We start from the raw sequence: 26,911 nt of genomic DNA, 5'->3' as shown, positions 1-26,911 counted from the left end.
ACAAAAGAAAATAATGTACTAAACCAAAACAATTTTTTTTATTTTTTTTTTTATTATAAACTATACAATAATGCAAACCAATATTGTCAACTCTGTTGATGTAATCTCAACTCAAGATTTTTTTTTTTTTTTTTATCAACGGTTAACTAAATATTCAGAGAAATCTTATCTTGTCCCATGTGCATGTACGGAAAATGTAAGATACATGGTATTAAAATTTAGGCCTAGACTAAATGTTGAAAAACTTTTGGGATGGTGCATATAAAAGATCGCTTGCTGCTAATCAAAAAGAGTAGCCCATGAAGTGGCGACAGCGGGTTTCCTCTCTCTATATCTGGGTTGTCCTTAGCCATATGTCTGATGCCATATAACTGTAATTAAAATGTGTTGAGTGCGTCGTTAAATAAAACATTTCCTTCCTTCGTTCTGATTTTCATGTTCTAGTATATTTTTAGTACTTAGCAGTACTCCTAGAGCACTTTGATAAATTGATGTCAAACAGTTGGTAATACTACAGACAAAACCTGCTAAATTTTCCCTCGGTAGCAATGGATCTTTTACGTGCACTTTTTCGTAGACAGGACAACACATACCATCATCTTTTGATATATTTAACACTAGAGCAAGTGATAATTGCCACATTCCTTATATTTAATGGCTGTTGATTAAATGGTATGTTGAGGTATCTTTCAGCAGACATTTTTGTAAGCTAAGTTTTTGGTATAGTGGTATTATTACTCTATACACATGTCCTAGCCGTAAAATAATTAATTTTACTGTACTGCACTGCATGTATCTATTTGTGTAGCTGTTTGTAATTATGAAACCATAAGGACATTATTATCCGGTTTATGTTACACTTCTCCAATACGTTCTACCTGTTTGGTGAATTTAAGGAATGTTACAGCTTTTAACTATTCCCATAATTAACCATATCAAGTGTTTGGCTTTCATACAAACACCAAGGAAACTTGGAAACATCCTATCATGTAATCAATTAGCTTACTAGTCTTTTTAAGCATTGAAATATCTACACTGCGATATTTTTAGAATTTTAAATACAACGTTTACATTATTTCCTTCCAGTCTCAACTTGAAACGTAAGTAAGCTCTCTAGGGTTAATTGTGCAATTCTGTTTTACGTGGAAGACTATTTTATCCACAACTTGTGTAACTCCGATAATGATGGCTCCTGGCATGTCGCGGTCTTGTAATAGATTGATCTTGTTTGGAATTATGAGGAAATGCTAGAAAATATGGAAAGTGTATCTTTGAAGCTGTGGGTTTTTTTTATCAGTTCTTCCCCCATGTAACAGTGTCCGATTCATTCTGGCTAGCATGTGATGCCTCAGCAAAATTGGTATTTATCTTATCATTTGCCGACAAAGTGATGATGGTTGCCTGGAACTATTTTTATGACTGAATGCGTAGAATGGTGTTTGCAGTGAATTAGTAAGATCAGCTTTGAGTATTGGGCATTAATTTACCAAACACTTTATGGCCAAGTATTGGCATTTCACCAATACATTTGTAGAGTGCACACCGACATATGACGTAATGTTCGTAGAACAACTAGCTCCCATATTTATTCCGGATTGTTAGGTTATAGTAATAGCAAATGCGATCCTCACCTGAAAAGCTTTTTATTGTAAGCAAGGAATGGGAGGTACTACATACAAGAACCACTGAAAACTATTTTAATATACATTGCAGTGTATTTATAGTGTTGGATAACATATAATCAATGGTCAGTGGTTAAAACATTTAGAATACATTGCTGATTGTGTGTTGTATTCACCATTCAATAGTAGGCTATGGTATGGTGGCAACGGGTTTCCACTCTGATTATCTTTGTGGTCCTTCACCTTAGTGGATCCATACTCTGATTGGGTTATTTCCCGTCCCAACCAGTGCACCACAACTGGTATATCAAAGGCTGTGGTATCAGTAGGAAAGTGCATATAAAAAAATCTCTTGCTATTTATGGAAAAATGTAGAGGGTTTACCAAACATTTGGTAATTCTGACATATAGAGGAAACCCGCTACATTTTTCATTAGTAGCAAGTGATCTTTTATATGCACTTTCCCACAGACAGAACAGTACATACCATGTCCTTTAATTTACCAGTTATGGTGCATTGGTTGGGATGGGGAGAACAATCGGAAAAGAGGTGTGTATGTGTGTGGGGTGGGGAGGGGGGTCTACTGAGGTGATGCAATCCTATGACACATGCACCTTGGGCCTTACTGTCTGAGCTAAATACCAGCTGTTTGACTAATGTAGTCATGAAAGTGGTAAATTATCATTTACTAACCTAGATCTTCTCTGACAGACATATGTTAATGTTTAGAGGGCTCCTGTGGATTGTTTTCTATTGTGTACCTGTAATTGTGACAGTCTCATTATGGCAAATACATGTCGCTTGGTGGTACTTTGTGATTCGTTAACACTCACTGTTATGTTTGAACTTATCAACTTGTTGACATTTTTAGCAGAACAATGGGGGAGTTATAGCGTATGGACATGTAACTGTAAATTGTGCATGAAGCTGGTGAGAAAACGTGTCTCCAGATGGGACTGCAAGTCATGGTTAAATGATTCCTCTGACCCCTGTTGACCTGTCACTGGCTTCATTATTTCGAGGACTGCAGTGCATCTCCCTGGTTATGGCTTGTTACAGCATACAGTCCATCCAGTGGAGAATGCATGACTGTACATCATGTGACCCATGTCAGAAGTCACAGGATACAAGGCGGTTGCCTTATTTTTGCGGACCAGCAGAGCATAGCCCTGTGAAATGCAGAATGATCGTTATGAAATAAATACTCCATTGAGGTTTGGTCTCTTACATAAGTCCTCCTTAACGTATTTGTTGTTCATACATACATTTGGCAGAGACACAGTGTGCTTATAAAGGACACATACAAAACCTGAAAAATAAGTTGGACGTAGTGTTGTACATACATTCAGTTGTAAGAGATGGTTGTAAATAGTGTTATACATAAATTCAATTATGAGAGATCATTGTAGATAGTGTTATACATGCATTCAGTTGTGTGGTAGTGTGTCCATTTGTGTGTATGTGGACACTGATATGGACATAGCTAAAATCCCACATGGTGAAATAACATAGGACTGTCTATTTGTCCGGTGTGGTCCGGTGTATGGCTTCATAAATGTTTTTGCCAACCTGGGCCCCAATCCACAAAGCAACCTTAGCATTAAGATCACCTTATTAGTGCATATCTACTGTATGCACATAAGGTGATCTTAGGGCTAAGATTGCTTCGTAAAATGGGGCCCAGATCATTTAGTGGTAAATGTGGAAGTTTGTACTGAAAAATGTATGAAAACACACAAGTGGATACAAAACTGAACTGGCAACCGCATAAATGGACACACACACAAAAAATGTCTGCATCTGCTTTCGCATCCACACAAGTGGGGGGCGGGATGTAGCCTAGTGGTAAAGTGTTCGCTTGATGTGCGGTTGGTCTAGGATCGATCCCCGTCGGTGGACCCATTGGGCTATTTCTCGTTCCAGCCAGTGCTCCACAACTGGTGAAACAAAGGCCGTGGTATGTACTATCCTGTCTGTGGGATGGAGCATATAAAACATCCCTTGCTGCTAATCAAAAAGAATAGCTCATGAAGTGGTGACAGCGGACTTCCTCTCTCAATATCTGTGTGGTCCTTAACCACATGTCTGACGCCATATAACCATAAATAAAATGTGTTGAGTGTGTCATTAGATAAAACATTTCCTTCCTTCCTTCTGCACAAGTGGACACATAGCTTATTGAGATGATTGTAGTTACACGGTCTTGAACACATTTTATAAAAAAAATTCTAGGACAGACTTTAGAAAAATGACATGTTTGCCCATAATGGGATAAATGCAGCCAGGTTATTCATTTGGCATACCTTGTGATAAGGTGCAACTCAAAGCAATGTTTGATTTAATTATTGTAACAAATTATCCACGCAGCTGTTGTGAAAGTTGGCCAAATTTCCTTGTCAAAATGTCCCTCGTATTTCAAGTCGATATTCATTAAATATCAACAGCTGTTCTTACCCATGATCATGCATATACACTGGCATAATTTACTAGTGCATATCATGTAGGTGACGCCCCACCATCACCTACTGGCTTGTTTCATTATTACTATTTTACTTTTAAATTGTCACATTTGTATGGTGTCAGATGCACATCTTTGATAAATATGGCAAAATAAATGCATTTGGCATGTACCTATTTTAGGCTGACCTAATTTTAGTTGTAGCTCTTACCCAAACATATGTACGTATGTACATATATAATACACACCGTCACCACTACTATATTTCTCATCCAAGTTTTTAATGAAAATTCACATATAGGAATATATTGAACAAGTTTGCATTTCATCTGTGTCAAAGTTCAAGGTCACTTATTAAAATTTAATTTTCTCATTACTCTACTAACATTATTTGTTATCCGATTTTCATGAAACTTCACATATAGGAATAGGATCACTTAAGAATAGGATCATGACATGTTGAACAAGTTTGCATTTTGCCTCTGCATCAAAAGTTCACGGTCACTGTTAATAAAGATAATAATTTCAGCTACCAACTTCATTTCTTATCAGAATTTTATGATACCACAGTATTATTTCTAAACTGCTAGGGCATTTGCAGTATTTCCCATGCCTTGTTTATTTTAAAAAATTAAAAAAGGAAGATATTGAACCTTCAACTCTGTTTCATCACAATTAAAATTTAGTGTCCTAAAAAAGTTGAAAGATGAGAAATTTGGTGTTGCTTTCCTGTCAGCCGTGATGGTGTCAGCTTTCAGGCTTAGCTCTGCATTAAGGCTTTTTGTATTTAGCTCATAAATCACAAACTAAAACCTAGAATAAATCAGCTAAACTACATGGATCAAACTTGTAGTTTTGATGTCACGTGTCATTACATTAAAAAACAAAACAATGTTTATTTGTTTAATGTAAATATAGAATTAGACTACTGATAAATTTTATATCACAAACTTTCAAATTATATTGTTCATAAATGTGAATTATATACATGTAGACACAGCTTTAGATTTGATATTAAAAAATAATTGATTTTTAATCAGAGAATTTTCAAACTGAATCGTAGGATATAGTTCAGTCAGTAGAGCATTTATCTGAGGTGCTTGCATCATAGGATCAAACCACCTCAGTTTACCCATTCTCTGGGTCTTTCCCTATACCAACCAGTACCCCATGACTGGTATTTAAAAAGCCATGGTGTGTGCTATCCTGTGTTGGAAAGTGCATATTAAAGGTCTCTTGCTGCTAATGGGAAAAATTGAGAGGGATTTCTCTAAGACTGTGTCAAAATTAGGCGATGATTAATAAATACATTTTTGTTTCTAACTAGAGGTGTTGTTAAACAAAACAAACTTTTAACTTGCAAACCACTGAAAAACAAAGATTTTTACGTATTAATATAATGTTTATAGTTAAATTTTACTTTAAATAAATTTCCTTTATTTTAAAAGAAATATGTTTTGAAAAAAAGTAAGAATTTTGTTCCTAAATATTTTTTTAATGTATTATTGCATAAATGTTAACACACCGGCTGTCATAACAGATCACAGATTACACACAGTACTGACATACGCATAAAATGTATGCATTGTTAGCAGTGTGTGTTTTGTGGTGACAAAGTATCTACATATAATAACTGACTATAGAGAGACCAGGCATGGGACTAGGTTCCTATGATCCTGTTGTGTTTGTGTGTCTGTGGGTCATGTGGTTCTTCCAAACAATGGCTGACTTCTTGCCGGCATGTGTGTGCATGTTGCTTCTAGGGATACCAGCCAACACTGCCAACTATAATCTCCAAGATGTATGCCTTACAATACAGTGAAACTATTCAAAACTGACATCACTATTAATTGGGTGTGCACTGTTGATGTATATAAGGTGTTTTTTTAGAATGATATAATATTACAATTGATAATAAATATTTTTGTTGAAATAAAAAAATTATTTACATAAGCAGAGCTTGAACTTAACAGTTGTACTGTTAGCAAATGCCATAGTTATAATATGAATTGCCATTGTTCAGGAGTTTCACTAATAGCATAATATAAAGTGGTGCTTTTTTCAGAATTATGTAATATTACAACTGATAATAAATAACATTGTTGAAATAAGTAACTTTTTATTTACATGTAGCAGAACTTGAACTTAACAATGGTACTCTTGGCAAATGCCATAGCTGTAATATGAATTGCCATTGTTCAGGAGCTTCACTAATGGCAGTTCGAGGGGACAGTTTCTGCATTTTAAATTATATTAATTTATTGCAGAAGTTACTGGTTTAAAACTGCTTTTGGCAGTCTGAAATTTGTGATAGGTGAGCATTCTGTGTGTGGCAAATATGTTTTTAAAAAGGTAACACATTCTTAAGTTTGAGTCCTTATGTAGTTCAAATATGCATATCCTTTTAGTCATAAAACTATATTTATTACATACCTATTCAATCTTACTATAGTGATAAAGGCCTTTTGAAACCGTGTAATAAATTTATCCTGTATTGCACATATGTGCAATCTGGACCGGAACTTTTAAATGGGGAATTCCTTTTTATCTTTTTACTGCAGTTAGTGCCTTTTATTTACTTATGTCATATATGATTTACAAATGATGTCATATCGTATTTGAAACATTACACAAGGCTGCCGCAGAGTATGATTCTTGACGTTAAATGAATCCATGAAAGGAGTTTTGATCATAGATTTAATAAAGTGTTGTTATGACGTTAAATTAAAAACTATTTTTGTAAAACATAAAAAGAAGGTATGTAATAAATATTTTGTGAAAGAACATACCACTCGACCGCTTCGCAGTCTCGTGGTATATATTCTTGCATAAAATAAACTCATGCAATAAATAGGAAGCGAAAACAACGTATGTGAAGTTCTGTATATTTATAATCCATACTAAAACATGAGCATCCAAGTATGATATTGTTCCTTTAATTGTTAAAGACCATGTGGAAGGTCATAAAACTAGATTCGTTTTCATGCTCCCAAGTATTCTGATTAAATGTGAATTAACCTATATAGACTGGGGAAAAAAATGGTTTCTAAAAACAGAACCTTTGATATAGTTACGAGGATTTCAAGGTGTCATTGATAAATATTGTTGATAATCTTACTATAGTCAGTCCCATCAATGTATTAAAATGTTTTTTGTAAATAACTTCAGTTTGGTTTGACATAAGAAGAAAACTAAAAGTGTTTTGAAAATAAAAAAGGGACTCTTTTTGTATGCAATTTACAAATCAGTCGGCTCATAAATAAATAATTTGTAGTAAATTTCATAGTATAAAAAAGGAGTTCCCTGTGGGATAGACTATAGTCTGTTAGCTCCTATAATTTTTTATGAACAGTATATATCTTTACATGGATTCTTGGCTTGGCTTATTGAATCTTATCTGTATATACTCTTAAGTTATTATACAGTGCAGCCTAGCATAACACATCTCTGTCAACTGGTGGGACCACTTGTTCTCCATGATTGGTTTATTAAAGAAAATGGTGTGTATTGTTCTGACTGTTCTTTGATGTAATATTATAATTATACAGTTGACAAGTTGAACATGAAATACTTTTTCTACATGCAGTTTATGCCATTAATAAGACCACTTGCAATACTTTAATGTGATTATAATAGATAACACCAACATAACATGGTACAAAAACTAGCCTAAATGTATGCAACAGAAACAGAAGTAGCTTCTTCACTAACATTGTAGACCATGTGCGACTGTGGTCATGTTTGACATACATGTACTAGCTAGCCACAGATAAAAGTGGTGTACTGTGGTGTGTGTCGATCATCTAAATGGCCAGCTGTAGTGTCGTGTTGAAAGTGGGTTGTGACAACAGAGTGTCATCAAACGTGTTCTACTGGAATAGGCAAGTGTGTCATTCCACCGTACAGGCAGGCAGCCTGCCTGCCGTGCACTGGTTTGGACCCTGCTTTGTTTCCAGCCTCACCACAACATGATTAAACCTGTCTCATGGGGGATGTGGCAAAGAAAGTTTTTAGCCCACTGTATTATAGCAGTTAAGGTTCAAGTACATTGTCCTGGGCATAAAACACAATTACCTGGACCATCTGCTAAGAACAGATGTTAATCCACTGCTATATGCTAATGGTTGGTAGAAATATATCTTTTATATACACTTTCCTACAAGAATGGTTAAATGTTTAATGACACAGCACAATAAATAATCTACTAATGGGTGACACAGATTTTATTAGCATTTTATACACACAATGGTGATGATGTAAAGCCCCTCCATACCTCAAGTTGCTTTAATTTTAGCTTTGTTATTAGTCGGATAACATTTTCAGTTATTTCTCAATCTTCCGTTCTTATGCATATAGGCAGAATAGCGCATACCATGACCTTTACTACATCAGTCATGGAGCACTGGTTAGTGATTGGCTTACATTCCAGTCTTTATTCCAACCTGTAGGGTCTCCTCGAGTCCAAAATATTGGACTCGAGTACTCTGGTATCAAACTCGACCCAGACCCAAGTACCTGACACTTACACTAGGTGATAATGAGACTAAGGAATAAAGTAAAATAGCATTATGCATCTTAATTCCAGTGCTGAACATGGATGCCAAATCATGCCATTGTATTGCATTCCACACATTCGACTTTTGTTTTTCTTCCATGACTTAAACCGTATAATATATCCGGTGGAAGGCATATCGCAAAATGACATATAAAAAAATAAAATTAAATGAGAGTGCGCTTCCTTGCATGAGTACTAGAGTCAACAAAATCAACACAATAACTTGTAATACAGCAGTGTAATTTAATATTCCAGTAATATTAGCTATTATGATCAATTCAAAAGGTGTGCTTGCAGTTTTATTTATCATAAATACTGTTCGATGCAAATTTTTGGAATGATTATAAATGATCGCTGTCAATCTGTATCCAGTCGTTAAATTGTTTGAGCCACTCCTACATCGGCTGGCAGAGAAAGGTGATTTTTCTAGCCCTACTATCCGTCTTGTTTTACACTTCCATACAGAGCAACCGTATTCAGTGGGTTAAGTATGTATGTGTGGGGCTTCAGTCCCTTGTGGTATGTTGCTATGTATGTTAACTATTGGAGCAACATTAATACCAAAGATGTTATGTTGCTATGGTGTGTGTAGGTTAACTGCTACTGTGATCCTAAAGTTATTAGTCAATTCAGAGGTCAGTTATTATGCCCTAAAACTCTTTATTACATAGTATATATATATGCTCCCTTATGACAATGTTTATACACTTTTGAAACAATATAATAATTAATCTATAATGTTTAAGGATGTTACTTTACATTATGTTAAATGATGTACTTTAGACCATTATAAAATGTTGATTGTAACAATGTATACTACTCAAAAGAATTTAAGGGTCAGACGATATTTTCGACATTATTTTCTGAATGTCAATTATATTAGCTAGACCATAATGTCACGCATGGTATTGTTCCATTTTGACGAAAGTGGGTCTAAGCAACCCATAAATGAATTAAAATCCACTGTCATTGACAGTCGACTAGTTCTAATGGCGAAAACATGCTTACATTTGCACGTAAATCAGGGCGAAAGCGAAAGGTCTGCTAAGTGCCCATAACTTGCTTTTTCACAAAGCGCTTCATTTGCACGCTTTGCACGTGTATTCCATGTTCCCAATGCTGAATTTCCGTATAATTGGAGCTTGCGTTCGTGTACAGTGCACACTCCAAATTCGACAATGGTACGACTTCAACTGACTATCGAAGATCGAGGAAGGGCTATTGCTTGGCTTCAGGATGGCAATACGCAAAGAAATGTTGCTCTGAGACTTGGTGTCAGTCAGAGTGTCGTTGGCCGACTGTGGCAACGGTACCAAGCAACGAATTCTGTTCGAAATCGTCCACGTTCGGGAAGACCCCGAAGCACTACAAATAGAGAGGACCGCTACATCACCAATATGGCTCTACGTCAACGCACAACCACTGCACGCCGATTACGTGACAATCTGCGGACTGCGACTGGAACTCGAGTGTCTGATCAAACCATACGCAATCGTCTGAGAGCTGTTCGACCACCACTCCTACCACGTCACAGAACGGCCAGAAGTCACTGGTGCATGCTTCATCTGCGGTGGCAACGTGTTCAGTGGGGTCGAGTGATGTTCACTGATGAGTCCAGGTTTAGTCTCCAGTTCAACGATGGTCGGGTTCGTGCCTACAGACGTCCTGGGGAGCGCTTCGCTGACGTTAACGTTAGACAACGTCACCGTTTCAGTGGTGGCAGCATCATATTGTGGGGCGGCATCTCTATCCACCACAGGACCCCCCTCTATGTGGTGGATGGCAGTCTGAATGGAATCCGCTATCTGAATGAGATTATCCGGCCGTTGGTTCTCCCAGGCCTTCAGCAGATTGGCGGCGGGGCAGTTCTGCAGGATGACAATGCCAGACCCCACCGCGCCAGGGTGGTAACGGACTTTCTTAGACAACAAGGTATCGCCAGGATGGATTGGCCAGCATATTCGCCTGACTTGGCCCCAATAGAGCACGCCTGGGACGAATTAGGCAGGAGAGTTCGGAATAACCATGCCCCTCCGGCCAACCTTCATGATCTGGGTCAACTTCTTATGGCAGAGTGGCAGGCCATTCCCCAAGAGTTCTTCAGACGTCTGATCAACAGCATGAGGCAACGATGTGTCGAGTGTATTCGCGCCAGGGGTGGATTCACACACTATTAAACGAATGTTCTAATGTGTAAAATCCATGTTTGACAACCTTCAACTTTGACAGCATGTCATGTGACTTTCTTGTATACAGTGACGTTTATTTGTGGTTTTTGGTAAATATGGAACAATAAATAAAAAATTTGGTGTAGTTTACATCATCAATCTAATACTCTGAAACTTATTTGGTTATAAATTTTTGACCCTTAAATTCTTTTGAGTAGTATACATCACATCACGAGCTAAATATCAACACAAAACAATTTTAATTTTCATAATGACATATCTAAACACTAACTATACCTTTTAAACATAACATTATGTATTTGATGTGGTTTTAACAAAAAATGTCATAGAACAATAATAATAAAATTAAAAAAACATTTACAAAGTAGTTGAAATGTATCACTGGAAGATTTTGATTTTGACATAATTCTATTAAGATTTTGTTTTAAAGTCAAATGCAAATGGCAGTAATTAATTTCTCTGTTTAAATGTCTGATTGTATCAGAGCTATCTCTGGGCTAGAAGAAGAAAAGTTCACCAAATTATCTATTAAACTTTAAAAATGGCAGAAACCCAGTTATTTTGTAACAAAATACTAATTATTACATGAAATTATTTCACCAAATTAAAGTAAAATTTGCCAATTGTTTTTAAAATTGGCGAGTGCCAGAGCTAGTCACATGGCCTACATTTCGTACTTAAACAATTGCAGATGTAAAGCTTAAGTAAAAATAATGTTTTTTTCTGTGTTATGCACAATACTGCACGGTTTCTCGTCCATGTTGTCTGGTTTCTGGCTAGCAATCTTTAAGATCTGAATATTTTTTAAAAAGTAATAATCAGCAACATTTATCAGTGGACATTCATTTATTTATTGGTGGTTGAGAAACACTATGGCATTATGCCAGAGTTGGTGACACTGTAATCAGATACAGGTGAGATAGGATAAACTGATAGTTAGGTGGTCTTGTCCTCTAGTCGTTCTTCTCTTAATATATGACACCTGGGTGCTGTTCACCAGTGGAGCTTCTGTCTGTCTGTTAGGGTCATTTTTCACATGTGCAGTTTTTAATGTGTAACAGGCACAAAATGTGGAATATGGACAACCAAAAAAATAATTACTGTGGCCGTGATTTTAAATGAACCTGTTTTACAAAGTATGAATCTGTATTCTTCATCCATGCTGCATCAAAAACTGTATCCATGCTTCATTAAAAACTGCATCCATGCTGTGTCAAAAATTGCATCCATGCTGCGTCAAAAACTCTATCCATGCTGCATCAAAAACTCTATCCATGCTGCATCAAAAACTGCGCCCATGCTGCATCAAAAACTGCACCCATGCTGCGTCAAAAACTGCACCAAAAACTGAACCCATGCTGCAACAAAAACTGCACCCATGCTGCATCAAAAACTGCACCCATGCTGCATCAAAAACTGCACCCATGCTGCGTCAAAAACTGCACCAAAAACTGAACCCATGCTGCAACAAAAATTGCGCAGATGGAAAATGGACCGTAGCATGATTGATCCTTTTCGATAGAATCGTTATTTTCCACTTCATCCAATGCTCGCACCACAACTGGTACATTAAAGGTCTTTCCTATGGGAAAATGTATTTTAAAACCATTATTGTTATTGAGGGAGTAGCATATGTGATGGGTTTTTTCTACTCTTTCTCTCAGCTAGGAGATATGGTTACCTTAAATATTAAACATGCAGTGTCAAATTAACAAAGCTAATTTTTTAATTACACATGTATAACTACATCGCTCCAGCCAGTGTACCACAACTGGTTTATCAAAGGTGTGGTATGTGCTATCCTGTGTGGGATGGTGCATATAAAAGATTCCTTGCTGCTAACAGAAAGAGTAGCCCATGCCCTTAATATTTATTGATTGGGATGTCAATGAATACTTAAAAAAACCACCCATATAATTCGAGTTCGTGAGCTGATTACAAAGCTACATTTTGACAAGTGATCTTTGCAAAGTATACAATCCTGTAACTAGATACTGGTGAAAAAGCGAATGTTCTCTAAAACCCAGTTTCAGATGACACTGCTATATTTTGCTATCTGGCACACTTTCCTTCCTGCTATGAGCATTGTAACTTGAGATGTTAATTGTGTGTCTATGTAGTCTCTCTTGGGTCACACGCACACGCACACGCACACACACACACACACACACACACACACCTGATCTGAAATTATATTTACTAAGATTTGTTCAAAACATCAGCAGATGGTCAAGTTGATAGTAGGTTGGACTTTTAACCAGATTCCAGCTAAAATTAACATAACCAGTAAAAACTGTTCATAACATTTCCTGAGTTGCATTGTTTCAGGTAAATGTATTTCTGTCACTTGTTAAAAACAACTGCATGTGTAACAAACATTTTGATCCATGGTTGGTATTTTTCTTGTGTTTACCTTACAATCATGTTTAATAAATGTACAAAATGTACTAGTTCTATTAAATTGTACTGAAGAGTGCCTGGCTTTCTGCCAGAAAGTAATTTGAGGGTACATAATACAAACAAAACTGATCATTAGTGCCCATACAAGGTGGTTATGGGTTTGAAATCTTTTAACATTGGACACTGCATTTCATGTACTTTGACAAATTTTAAACAGCAGTTCACTTACTTTAATCCATCGAAAAAAAAAGGATGGGACATAGCCCAGTGGCAAAGTGCCTGCTCGATGCGCGGTCTGTCTGGGATCGATCCCCGTCGGTGGGCCCATTGGGCTATTTCTCGTTCCAGCCAGTGCACCATGACTAGTATATCGAAGGCCGTGGTGTGTACTATCCTGTCTGTGGGATGTGCATATAAAAGATCCCTTGCTGCTAATTGAAAAGAGTAGCCCATAAAGTGGTGACAGTGGGTTTCCTCTCTCAATATCTGTGTGGTCCTTAACCATATGTCTGACGCCATATAACCGTAAATAAAATGTGCTGAGTGCGTCATTAAATAAAACATTTCCATCGAAAAAAAGAAGAAAATTGTATCCATTAATATCTAAGATTTTAGGGTACATATATTTTTTACCCTTCGTACCCTCTGGCAGAAACGTTGAACACATATTTTAGGCAGTTGTACATTTTGCATTCAGTAGGATTGTACGGTGTCTGAAATAGGCTGCCGAATCAATAGACAGTGTGGTTGGGAGACTGGTCAGGATTATGAGTGCTGTAACTTCACCACAACATGAAGCCCAGCTATTAACCTTGTTGGACGTGTATTATGTGATCACATCATAGCTCAATGCTAGTCTTTTCATAAAACAAATAGATCGTTATATGTCATGAATTTATATTACCCTGAAATGAAACAGCAATACAAATTGTTTTTCAAGGTTGATCACAAGAGCCATGACTAAATTGTATCCTCTTGAGGGCCAGTGATCTTATTACTAGTATTCAGTTTTATCTGTAGCATGCATAACAGACGGGTAGCCAGCCAGTCGGACCTTGGTTCATTGATCATGACTGTGTGGGACATGCATTCATGCCTGGTGGAACTTTGGGGTACATTCGCATGTGTGCACTGAGCTGGTCATAGGTCACCACTTGTTAAACCACTTTGCGCTGGTGTCGACTCAGCTTCCAGCTGGTGGAATGTATCATATTTAAAATATGTGGAAACTTACATCATAGCTTAGAATGTCAGCCCTGCAGTGATGCTGTTGACAAGGCAGGTAATATTCTTGGCGGATATGTTGGCAACATCATGAGTTCAGTTCTGTTCACAGGTAATCTGGTTTAAGGCTATCATTGTATCAAGTGTGTTGTTGCATACATGTATGTTATAAAGATGCAATCTTGAGTATATTTATATTATTATTTAGAATAGATTTTCAAATTTAGGTCACATAATGATGCATTGTTAAGTGTAATACATGTACTGTGAAATTCTTTTATTTTCCTGGGCTTAACTTTTTGTGGTGTTGCTAAAAAACACATTTTGTTATGTACTTAAATTCATGGTTCAAAAACATAGTACAGTGAAATCTGTCGAAACTGAATCACGCTGTTGTCCTATTTATCTGATTGAAAGAAAGAAATGTTTTATTTAACGACGCACTCAACACATTTTATTTATGCTTATATGGCGTCAGATATATGGTTAAGGACCACACAGATTTTGAGAGGCATTAAAAATCCCATGCCTCGACTGGGATCCGAACCCAGTACCTACCAGCCTGTAGATCGATGGCCTACCACGACGCCACCGAGGCCGCTATATTTATCTGATTGAGACAGGATCTGGTGTTTAGAGGGTCACGTTTTAGCAGTTAAAACATTTTGGAGAATGAAACTTCACTGGTTTTGGCCAGATTCTGATTTTAAAAGTTTGTTTTGTTTAATGACACCCCAAGAGAACATTGATTAATTAATCATCAGCTATTGGTTGTCAAATATTAAGTAATTCTGAGACGTAGTCATCAAAGGAAACCTGCTATATTTTTCCTAATGCAGCAAGGTATCTTTTATATGCACTTTCCCACAGAAAAGCACATACCATGAACAGTTGTGGTGTACTGATTGGAACGAGAAAAAGCCCAGTCAGTTGAATGGATCCACTGAGGTGGTTTGATTCTGAGACACTTCAAGCGAGCACTCAACCGCCTGAGCTAAATCCTGCCCCCAGATTCTGATTTGTTTAGGGTCCGGTTTAGACGGTTTCTCAGTACCATAAATTTGTATTATATGTATACATATATTTTTGCTGTGTTCTTAAATTTCTTGCCAAAACTGTCATTAATCAATTGGTAATTCTGACATATAGTCCTAGAAAGGAAATTCACTACATTTATCCATTAGTAGCAAGGGATCTTTTGTACGCACTTTTCCACACAGGACAGCACATACCATGACTTTTGACTAGTTAGGACTGGTGGAAAAACCCAATCGGAGAATAGTTCCACTGAGGTGATTTGATCCTGTTGTGAGCATTCTACTGACTGAGTTCGATCCCGCATCATGGTGAAAACCTGCAGAGATGCAAGTTTATTAAAGCTGTATTGTATTTGTGTTTTGGTAAGCTATATTACAGGATAGAGAGCCACGACTGCACCTTTAAGGCATATGGGGAAAATCTATTTAATATAGAAGTGCAGGATAATGAATGAGTTACCAGTTATTATTACATTTGTCTTTGAGCGAAACAGTTTTTACTTGTTACAAGTGAACAGATGTTCATATAAAACAAGCCTCTGAGAATTGTACAAATGAGTAGATGTTTGCATACATACAATATAAAGGGTGGGACGTAGCCAAGTGGTAAAGCGCACACCTGATGCACAATAGGTATAGGATCGATCCCTGTTGGAGGGCCATTTGAGCTATTTCTTGTTCAGCTAGTGCACCACTACTGGTATATCAAAGGCTGTGATATGTGCTATCCTGTCTGTAGGGTGGTGCATATAAAAGATCTCTGGCTGCTAATGGAAAAATGTAGCAGGTTTCATGTCTATGATAATCAAAATTACCATTTAGACATCCAGTAGCTGGTGATTAATAAATCAATATGCGCTAGTATGGTGTAGTTAAACAAAACAAACAAATATACAATATATATATATAAAATTCTATTATATATTACTACAGGAAAGATAAGTGTCTAAGTCTATACTATTTGTATTAACACATGACTTAAAGGTCTGCTTAAAAAAAAGAGAGATATAGTATGTCTCATGCCTGACACTAGTGTGTGTAGTACACACCAATTGTCTACCTGCATGTACAGACCTATGTCTGTAAGGGGAAGTAGAGGTGGAAAGACTTGGATTACAGCAAACCAACATGTGTACGAGTGGGTCGGGTTACAGCCAGTGTTTTCAGAGAATGGTCTGACACCACCAGTACATGTAACTAGATAATCTACTTTTGCTAAGTCACCAGTTCATGTATATTTGTGTGATGTGTACTGGAACGTCACATCCAAATGGAGGTTTTGTCTCCATCCTCCTGTTCGTCTGTCCGTCTGTCCGTCTGCCCCACATATAATTTTCTGGAATTTTGTTTGGTAATTCCTGCAGATATTGAGTTGAAATTTTGTATATATCTTTCTCATGTACTGTTACATCTCAAGTTTGATTTTCATGGTGATTTTCCTAGTTTTGAAGAGTTGTGGCCCTTGAACTTAGGAAATATGGAAATGTTTTCCAGATTTTTAAATTTGTTTTTGCAATGCCTCAAGATATTGAGCTGAAAGTTTGTGTATAGCTCTATCATATACTGTTACTGATCAAGTTTGTCTTTTATGGCAATTTACCTATTTTTGATAGTTATGGCCCTTGAACTTAGGAAATAGGAAAATGTGTTTTCCAGATTTAGTTTTTTTGCAATGCTTTAAGATATCGAGCTGAAATTTTATGTATATCTTTATCAGTCATTGTTTGTTGATATTGCAATTTGTTTGTCATTTTGTGCACTCTGTTCCCATGTGCAGTGTTTAAATGCAATAAATTTTATCTTACCTTATCTTATACTGTTACAGATCAAGTTTGACTTTTATGACAATTAACCATTTTTCACGAGTTATTGCCCTTTAACCTTGGAAATATGAACATTTGTTAGACCCAGTTGGGGACAGGTATTTTAACTCAAAGAAATAGCCTGATTTATAACTTCATCTGAACCCCTCACCACTCCTTAGCACACCACATATTAAAGTACATGTAGAATGAATGAATGTTTCAGTTGGCCAAACTGGAAACATGAGAAGGACAAAAATAACTTGTTTTAGGAGTGGTCTCCCTTTAACTTGATTGTCCAACTTATTTGCTCCCTCCACAAATACTGAAGAATATTTAGGGTCTGTCCTGATACTATACTAGAAAATCATGTTATTCAGGTTCTTATTGGTAGGGGAGTGCTTGATTTGATCAATAGCATTGGGTGGATCCATAAATGAGTTTTTCTCGTGCTGACCATGGTTTGTGATTTTTTGTTTTGTTCTGTAGGAAAGTGCATAAATATTACTTTAATCCTTTACTGTTATTCTGTGATAATTTTTCTCTCAAAGTCTAAATATGATGTTAAAATAATAATGTATTTTTTGAAATCATCTGTTATTTCCTTTGATATTTTGAGAACATTTAAATTAAGTTCTAATGACATTAAAACAAAGCAAAACTATTTTATTAAGACAAAAACCAACATTAATTTTTATTAAGACAAAAACTTACTTTAAGATATTCATCAGTGCTGAACAGTTATAATGATACCAGTCTTAAATGTGTAATACTAAAAGCAGGTTTCATTGTCAGCGAGTATATCCAGTCTAACCGGTCTGTCTGTACTTGGGCTGCCACCTGTTCTTCTTGCCAATAAAGCAGAGAGCTGTACAGCATACAGACATGTATTGCAAGCTGCGCAGTAGTGTGGGTTTTATTTCGCAGCAGCGAATATTTCCAATTCAATGTCACTCAAAGACTTATTCTTTCTTTTGAAGTACATATGTTTGTCCTAGCTGTGTGGATACATTTTTTTTTTTAACGTATGTTATTGTTAAAGCATAAAAGGAAGATAGTCATATAGGCTGAAACTTTAATGTTTAATACCTAATAGATAATTTATAAAATGTAAAATAAAATGTTTAGTTAAGGTTTTGAGATCAATATGTTTCAGGGAGGTGATGGAGGAGGTTGTGCAAGTTCTCATCAAAATACATATGTGTTCATAATCTTGAAATTGTTTGCTGAAGTCTTTTAAAAGAATGATTCACATAGATTACAAATTGTAATAAAGTTGGATAAGATTTATATTATGGTAAAATGATTGGTTTATTTAAGTTGGGTTAAGATTTATATTATGGTAAAATGATTGGTTTATTTTAATGTTATATTTTTTAATTAAGTAGTGACCTTGGAATTAATTTTCTTTTTAAATTAAAGGTTGAAGGGCATTAGAACTTCATATGTTAGATATAGTTTAAAGAATTAATGCTGACATTTGTGGAAAACTTTGAATGGTAATCCTGGAAGAAGAATATTTGGAAAAACCTAATATTATTGGCACAGCATTCCTTTTCATTTCTCACAATGAGCTACGCAGGCTGCTATCTGTATACCTCTGTGCAACATGTAATGCTATAATCAATATGATTATTCTTAACCGATAAACTTCGGACGAAAGAATGCATGTGGTAAAACCAGTGTAAAAATGGCAGTTACCTAGTGTACAGTGTTACTAGTCTGGTGGTGGTTTACCTGTTTAAACCAGGAACGTTTTAGCTAAGTCTGGGTTGATTTACATGTCCAGGCTCAACGTAATATGTCCTAACTTTGTACAGGTTTACATCTAGCACTAAATTAAATGCTTTAAGCTAGGGAGGAACATGTATTATTCAAGTGAAGCATTTCGTGATTTATGATGTCTAAACCATACACATACCATGGCTGGGTTTGTAACAGTTGGCATCTAATTCAAACCTTATCTGCATTTTTTGTCTCTTTTTTTTATTTGTACTAAAACAGAATGAAGCTGTTCCAGTTACTGTTAAACATTTGTGAAAATGCTCAAAATTGTGCAAGTGTTTTTTAAATTATTATTCTAAATACCTACCTGAGTTATTCTTTAAGCCATTTGAGATATTTTCATGTCTTTCAATAATTTACCTGTTAAAATATATAAAACTGATAATTATTTCTTGAATGTTATACAAGATATTTGTCAGTGCTATAATCACACATCATTCAATGCATGCAGACATGTTCAAAGAAACCATTTCTAGATGACTGATAAAATTACAATTGGTGTATTGCCAAAGATATTACACAAGTTACTTTGGGAAGACAGTCTGTATAACTCTTAACTGTTGTGCTTGCAGAAACTTGAGGTTTTATGTTATGTGAAAATGCATCACCAATCAACAGCATTTAAAAATTAATTCAAAGTAACACAGAGGAGAGAAATCAATAAAAACTAAATGTTGCAGTTGTAAATCTCCTTTTAGTGGGACTGAATTTCACGACTGCACTTACTCTTCTTTGGCTGGTAGTGCTAACCTGATCTAGCTATTACAGTAATGTTTGCAATGTATATTTCCAGTATCATCATCATACAATTCAATTTCCCTAGAGCTTTGATTTTGGTGCCATAATTATGCTTTGGTCAGATTGGCTACTAAAATGGATGCGATATAGACAATATATTACTGCAGTCATTAACAAGGAGATGCATTTTGGCATCCCTGGATGTTTAATTTGTGTGTTTTGTTGTTGACTATTTACATAAGTATATTTGAGTCATAAGATTCACAAATGCCTATAAGGAATTGGGATTTAATTAAATGGTGAATATTTCATTAGTAGTGGTTTTGAACAACATGGATTTTAATTCAAAATTGTTTATTATTTTTATTTTGATAGTGTTTATAAAAGTGTATCCAACTTTCGATAATAACGAAGGAAGGAAATATTTTATTTAACGATGCACTCACCATTTTATTTACAGTTATATGGTGTCAGACATGTGGTTAAGGACCACACAGATATTGAGAGAGGAAACCTGTTGTTGCCACTTCATGGGCTACTCTTTTCAATTAGCAGCAAGGGATCTTTTATATGCACTATCCCACAGACAGGATAGTACATACTACAGCCTTTGTTACACCAGTTGTGGAACACTGGAAGGAACGAGAAATAGCCCAATGGGTCCACCAACGGAGATGATCCTAGACCGACCGCACATTAAGTGAACGCTTTAACACTGGGCTACATCCCGCCCTTCGATAATAATAGATATACCAAATCTTTTGTACAGGTTTTAGCTTATTCGGTTAAATAGTTTGCCTATTTTAGTGATATTATCTCAGGGGTCTGGATTATAATGATCTTCAAATTATTGTTCAAGCCTATATCACTTGGCTTTCAATGATGTATCTTTTTATTGCTTGGTTGGGGTTTTTTTTATATAAGAACAGAGCATATTGTGGAGTGATAAAAGTATAATAAAACACATGTACATTTTGCATTTGTTTTGCTTTACAGCACTATTGCTTGTGATGGCGAACAGAAGACCAGGTGGTCTTGCATAATGTACCCGAATGGCTAGGTTAATAAATGATGGTGATAAATCAACAAGCAGTCATCAGTTATATATTAGAAGACACAGCTGCTGTTCGTTCACATCACACTTACATGTGTCACTGATCACTGAACTGGTACAGTGATGGTACAGTTCTATCCATATTATTAAATAGCAATTTATCTGAATATTTCACAATATGTTAAATGATGTACTTTTATATTTCACAATATGTTAGATCCCATCATATTAGGTTTAGAAATAAGGTTTTGTATAGCATTGGTGTTAATTAACTGGGCAATTATTCCAACAGGGTCATTGCGCATCCTGGAAACTGTTAAATGAATTGTTTTTGTGCTTTATGCATAATAGGTCTGAAATCCTGTTTCTGATGGAAAAACATTGAATTTGCTCATGCCATGTGTCAAAACATGCACAGTAATAACAAGTGGTTATTAATGTTTAAAGTTTATTGGTTTTAATGTGCTCATCTTAAAAAGTAAAGCATTATTAGCTGTTGCGTTGACAGTTTTTGGTGGTCTTAAGACATTAATTATTTTTACTGCTGGAACAGAATTTATTTCCAAGGTAAAGCACTCCTCTCCAGCACAGGTCATTAGAAAGATCACCTTCAGTAGACCAAACATTGTTTTGTTTTTTGTTATCCCTGCCAATGCCTCACATAAAGTGTGTTCAAGTCTGTGGTATATGTTGTCCTGATTATGGGAAGTGCCTATAAATGTAAGTTCACTAATAGTAGCAGTAGGTTTTTACTCTATTATCTAGACCAGATATCAAATAACTATGTATGTTTGACGCCAAAATGTCTGTAGTTCATTTCCATTAATTGATACAAGTCTCCTGGCAGTCTGCAAATGTTCACGGTCATCTATTTGCATATAATATCAGTCATTTATTCCAGCTGAACTGATAATAGTATCCTGCAGTATGTATTTCAAAGATAAAGATTATTATATTATTATTACATATTATAACTTTATATAAATCAGTTGTGAAGCTCTAATTGTACTTAAAGCAGGAGAGAAAAACCCCATTTAGGAACATGCTCTAATACCTACCTTATTTTACAAACGGTTCATGGTGCTTAAATTGTTAGCATGCTAATATTTCATATTCAAACTCTGCATTTATATGGAATTGTGGTCTTGGCTTGCTGAAACTGGATACATACATTCAACTGTTGACTCTTAGTTAACTTTAGTCCCAGTTCAATCATATTAATTAGGGATGGAATTTGTGGCAAGCATTTTGCAACCTTTCCAAATTAGTTGTGATGGTTATTATGTTTTGTTTTATTTATTGCTGTGTGAATACTTCTTGAATACAGTAAAATTGCATACATATATGCATGTAGGTGGTGTAGAATTCTCAGTGACGAACAGTGAGAAAGCATATTGTCCTGGTCGGTTTTATTGATCCTGTTGTTATACCATTGATTGATGTACATTTTACATAAACTTGTGGTCCAACGTGGCTTATTGGTGCTGCGTCTGACTGCAGTAATTACATACATCTGGCACTGTGCCACTCACTCAAGTGGACCAACATCTGTACATGCATTTACACCTCTGCTCCGCTGCTGCCCACATGTACTGGCAGGTCTATGTATGTATATGTTTCCATTAGCATTTCCAGGTAAGAGTTGAGGCTTTCGTCAAAATTGCAGGTAATACCCAGATTGATTGATACATTTACAATTTGATGTCTGGTCTTTTGTTACAGTGCATCTGAAAGTTGCATCTGCAGTGTTTGACAAATGTTTGAGAAAGTCGCTAGTTCTTACAGAAGCTTTGGGTAGTGCCCTGTGTATTATAGAAATACAGGTGATAATTTCCACAAACCCAGACCACAAATTCACTTGCCGGGACAGAGTGTTAGTGGATTTGTCGAACCCTGATCTGAATGTTTTGTATAGTGACTAAATGGCTGCATGCACCAAAATATCCCATTTATCATTCGGTCTGAATATATAATTAATCTGATGGGTTAAATTAAGCAGTGTTATTTGAATAATAATGCAATTCAGCAGGAATTACGAAAAATAAAAAAGTTTCATAGGAGTTTTTAAGTCCATTATTTTCAGTGGTCAACCTGAATAAATAAATCCACAAATTGACCTAAAAAGAACAGGCAAAATACAGCAGAAGTTGTAGTCTAGCCGACTTGAGTTTGTCACATTAAAGGTTTAGTAGCCATTTACCTTCCCAGTGAACCATAAAAACATGTATACATGCATGTACTTGTTAGAAGGAAGGCCAGTAATAAATATGTATAATGTCACAGCCTATATACAATACTAATAAATAGGCCTCACTGTTTAAGAGGAGCTGGCAGTCTCACCACCCATCACTCCCTTGAGATTACTGATTAATTCAAGGAGAGTAATCTCTGGCTCCTCTTAGCATGTGAATTTAGATGGTATTAATTTGATAATATCTTAAATGGCTCCCCGTAATCTTAAGTTATGGAAGCAATTGATCACACCCCTCAATTTGTTTTATGTCAAGGTCTGAATAATGGTGATTTAGATGTAGAATTTAGCTTGATGATACAACATAAGCTCCAAATGCCATCATTTTTGTAAATCCAAATGGTTATTTTTTCACATTCCAACTATATGGTGACTTTAAATAATTATAGTACTGTGTATAGGAAAGTTCAAAAGAATAATGGACTAGTTTTATTACGTGCCTTAATAGACTGAATTTACACCATTCCTGGTGGAGGAAACACCAAACATTTGGTTCAGTTTTGATATGAAAAACTACCCAGCTTTAAGAGGAAAATCCTTAGCTTTTTATGTTGAAATTTTAAGTTGAAGTTAAAATAAACATGCCAATTGTCTTCACCAGTGCCATGTACATGATGATGAAGTTAAATTTTATACATATAACCCTAAACTAAGAAAAACATTTATGTAATATATATTAACTTAACCAAAAAGTGGGAATTTCTTGACCTTTTAAGTGACATTTAGTGATGCAGAGATGCACTTCCTTCTTGGCTTAGATACAGAGAACTATCCACAAGTAAGGCTTTCTAGTAGTGGTATTGACAGTTGGCATATGGATGAAATCATTAGCAAATGCAGATGTTGCTAAATTGTTGGCAGGCGAAGTATGGAACATAGAGGCGAAGTATGGAACATAGAGGTTAGTAAGTTGGCAGGTGATCAGTGAAATTGAAGGAGACAACATTCAAGGCAATGCTGATTTTGTTGGCAAATTTATCTTCATAGTAAATCCTGATTCTGTTTACATGGCCAGCTCAGTTTTGTATAATCCAGACCACTTCCATGTCTGTCACTGTGGCATATCAAGAGCAGGATGTCCATGGTTGCATTGGTCTCTTCTTTAATGCATTTCAAATACCCACACACATAGCTGTATCGTAAAACCTGAACACGTGTTTCCAAAAGGTTATAAAAAGGTAATATTGTGAAATATTATTAAAGTACAAATGTTAAGTAAATTGTGTTATTTGGATTGAGGAATATAAACTCTCCCTTGGGAGCATGCCCACTAGACTCCCTCTCTCTTCAGCTACCTGGAGGTGTACCTCCAGTAGAAATCAAGGTTGTTGGAAAAGGTCAAAGCATCGTAGATCAGGTGTGTGTGTGTGTGCTGGGTTTATTTTTTACACGAAAGTGTAGAATACCAACAAAACAACAAAAACTGCATGTAGATCACAACTTGTTTGATAATAATATTTGTTTTGGTTTTTTGTCATTTCAGGTGAAAACATTCACTTAAAAATTCTTGTGCCCAGTATAGCTGCCGGTGCCATCATTGGAAAAGGTGGGGAAACCATTGCACAAGTTCAGAAAGATGCAGGCGCTCGTGTTAAGATGTCGAAAGCAAATGACTTTTATCCTGGTATGTGACCTCTTTGAACAGTATACTAAAGGTGATGTTGTTGTGTGTAGTTTATAGTACAAGACTGTTTGCATTACTAAAGAAAAGTACTGTACCGGCAACGCCAGTTGTTCCATTTTCTTGACACTGAAGCCAGGATTTCTATGGTAAACATAGCTGCCTTGTGATTATATATACTGTTGTTTGTAAACAAACACAAGCTGTGAAACTAATCTACCATCAATTTATTCATGCTGCAGGGCCTAATTTCCAAGGTGAATCATAAAATCAACTTTACTATAATGTGGTATATCCTTTGCATTCTTTGAATGATCCTTTGTTTTAGAATAAATATAAAATGTGCATTGATTTACAAATGGTAAGATAGTTTTTAATGCATCATTCAACATACATTACAGGGCAAGTATAACATAGAAAATGTTACTTGAAAAACATTTGATTAATGTCAAATCAGCATATTGTGTAATCAGCAACTCTTGTGTGCTAAACTTAGATAATTTCAATGATTTAAATATCTCAAGAAAGCAAGTATCACTGTTATATAATTTGACTCACAAAATTAGGGGTTTTATTTTATTTATTTTTTAAAATAACAAATATTTAAAAGTCAGTAAATCGAAGGTCCTATTATTTTTTTTTGTCTATGAGAAAATGATCCACTGCTGCTCTTTGGTAGGAGTAGCCTGTGTGGTCGCAATGGGTATATGTTAGATACAAATTACCTATAGTTTAAAATGTGCTCAGTCACCTATACCAGTATATATTTCATTAAACAAATATTCCCTTACCATTGTTTGTATTTGATGGACTGTATATTTATAAGTGTGTAATGTTGAATGTTTCAGGAACAACCGAACGCGTCTGTCTCATTATGGGTCCCGTCGAAGCTGTCCGCCAAGTTCATAATTTTGTCATGGAAAAAATTAGAGAAAAGCCTGATCCAAATCCAAAAATGGATGAAACAAAGTCGACATTTGAACGGCATCGGCAGGTAAGTTGTTATAGCAGCTTTTTACATTTGGTGTAATATTGTATTGGGTAAATTGTGGTCTTTATTTTGCATAACAAAAGTGATTGCTGGGGCCTAATTAACTAAACGCTGGTAACTTTGAAATCTTGTAATGCTGTGCAAAAACATTTGCCAAGGTGATACAATTCTTCTTAATAGATAGAGCCTAATAGAACTTTGTGATGAGGATCAAGGTCAGGTTGTTTTACCAAGAGGTCAAAACAAGAAACAAAATTTAAGACATTTTCAGTGATTAATAGTGGTCATTTTGAACAGACCTGTTTTGCCCAGTAGGAAAACTTGTTTCCTACATAATTAGGCCCTCTTTTGATCAGATCATAAAGTCAACCCATTTTCATTAACATAAATGTTACTGTACCTGTATATATTCTCACCTTTTTATTGTCAGTAGTCACTGATGATTGTTTATACCAATTAATGTTAGGAAAATTGTAATAAAAATATAAAAATAGAGCTTACATTCTTGGATATAATGATAAAGGCCAATGCATTTGACACTAGAATAGCAAACAGTCTATGAAACAATGCTTATTTAAAATTAAGGTCTATGGTCCTAAGGGAAGGTGCATTTAAAGATGCATGTACTTTGTTGCTTTTTTTTTAAAAAGAAGCAGCCTATTGTTAGTAGTGGGTTCATCGTCTTTCCTTCCTAATTGTCAATCTGAAAGCAGAATTGTTATTTTTCTTTACAGGTCAAAATTCTTGTACCTAACAGTACAGCCGGAATGATAATAGGAAAGGCTGGGAACTTTATCAAACAAATAAAAGAAGAAAGTGGAGCTTATGTACAGATTTCCCAAAAGTCAAAAGAAACTAATCTACCAGAAAGATGTGTGACTGTAGCAGGTGAGATCACAGGTATCATGTCATTTCATTTTCATTTTCACTTCCATGTAGTTTAGCCTTTAAAATACCTTCGTAATTTTAGTTTGAAGTATAATCAGTAATCTATAATGAAAAGAAATTCTGTAATTTAAAATCCAACTATTTCATGATTAAATTTTTGTCATGTAATAAAATTTTAACTTTTTGTTTAAAACTTAAGTTTATATGAGGAAAAGTGTTTGTTTTTTAAATATTAAATGTGTTACAACAAATGAAAACATTTTATTATTTATTTGTTTAATTTACTATAGAAAGT

General features: G+C 35.5%; 1 protein-coding gene across 4 annotated transcripts in view; it reads left to right on the top strand.

The window, feature by feature from the left end:
* LOC121371247 (RNA-binding protein Nova-1-like) overlaps positions 1 to 26,911 on the top strand; it is a 47,598-nt gene that overhangs the window by 15,959 nt on the left and 4,728 nt on the right. For 2 of the 4 annotated variants that reach the window (XM_041496988.1, XM_041496991.1), the window contains exons 2-4: positions 24,600 to 24,740; positions 25,586 to 25,731; positions 26,463 to 26,628. In XM_041496988.1, coding sequence (XP_041352922.1) covers positions 24,600 to 24,740; positions 25,586 to 25,731; positions 26,463 to 26,628 — 453 coding nt within the window. Of the gene's footprint in view, positions 1 to 14,403; positions 14,562 to 24,599; positions 24,741 to 25,585; positions 25,732 to 26,462; positions 26,629 to 26,911 lie in introns of those variants that run through there. The other 2 variants (XM_041496992.1, XM_041496989.1) reach the window with 2 other exon arrangements.

The sequence above is a fragment of the Gigantopelta aegis genome, chromosome 4, assembly GCF_016097555.1.
Source record: "Gigantopelta aegis isolate Gae_Host chromosome 4, Gae_host_genome, whole genome shotgun sequence".
Taxonomy (NCBI): Eukaryota; Metazoa; Mollusca; class Gastropoda; order Neomphalida; family Peltospiridae; genus Gigantopelta; species Gigantopelta aegis.
This window is presented reverse-complemented; position numbering and strand designations above follow the sequence as displayed.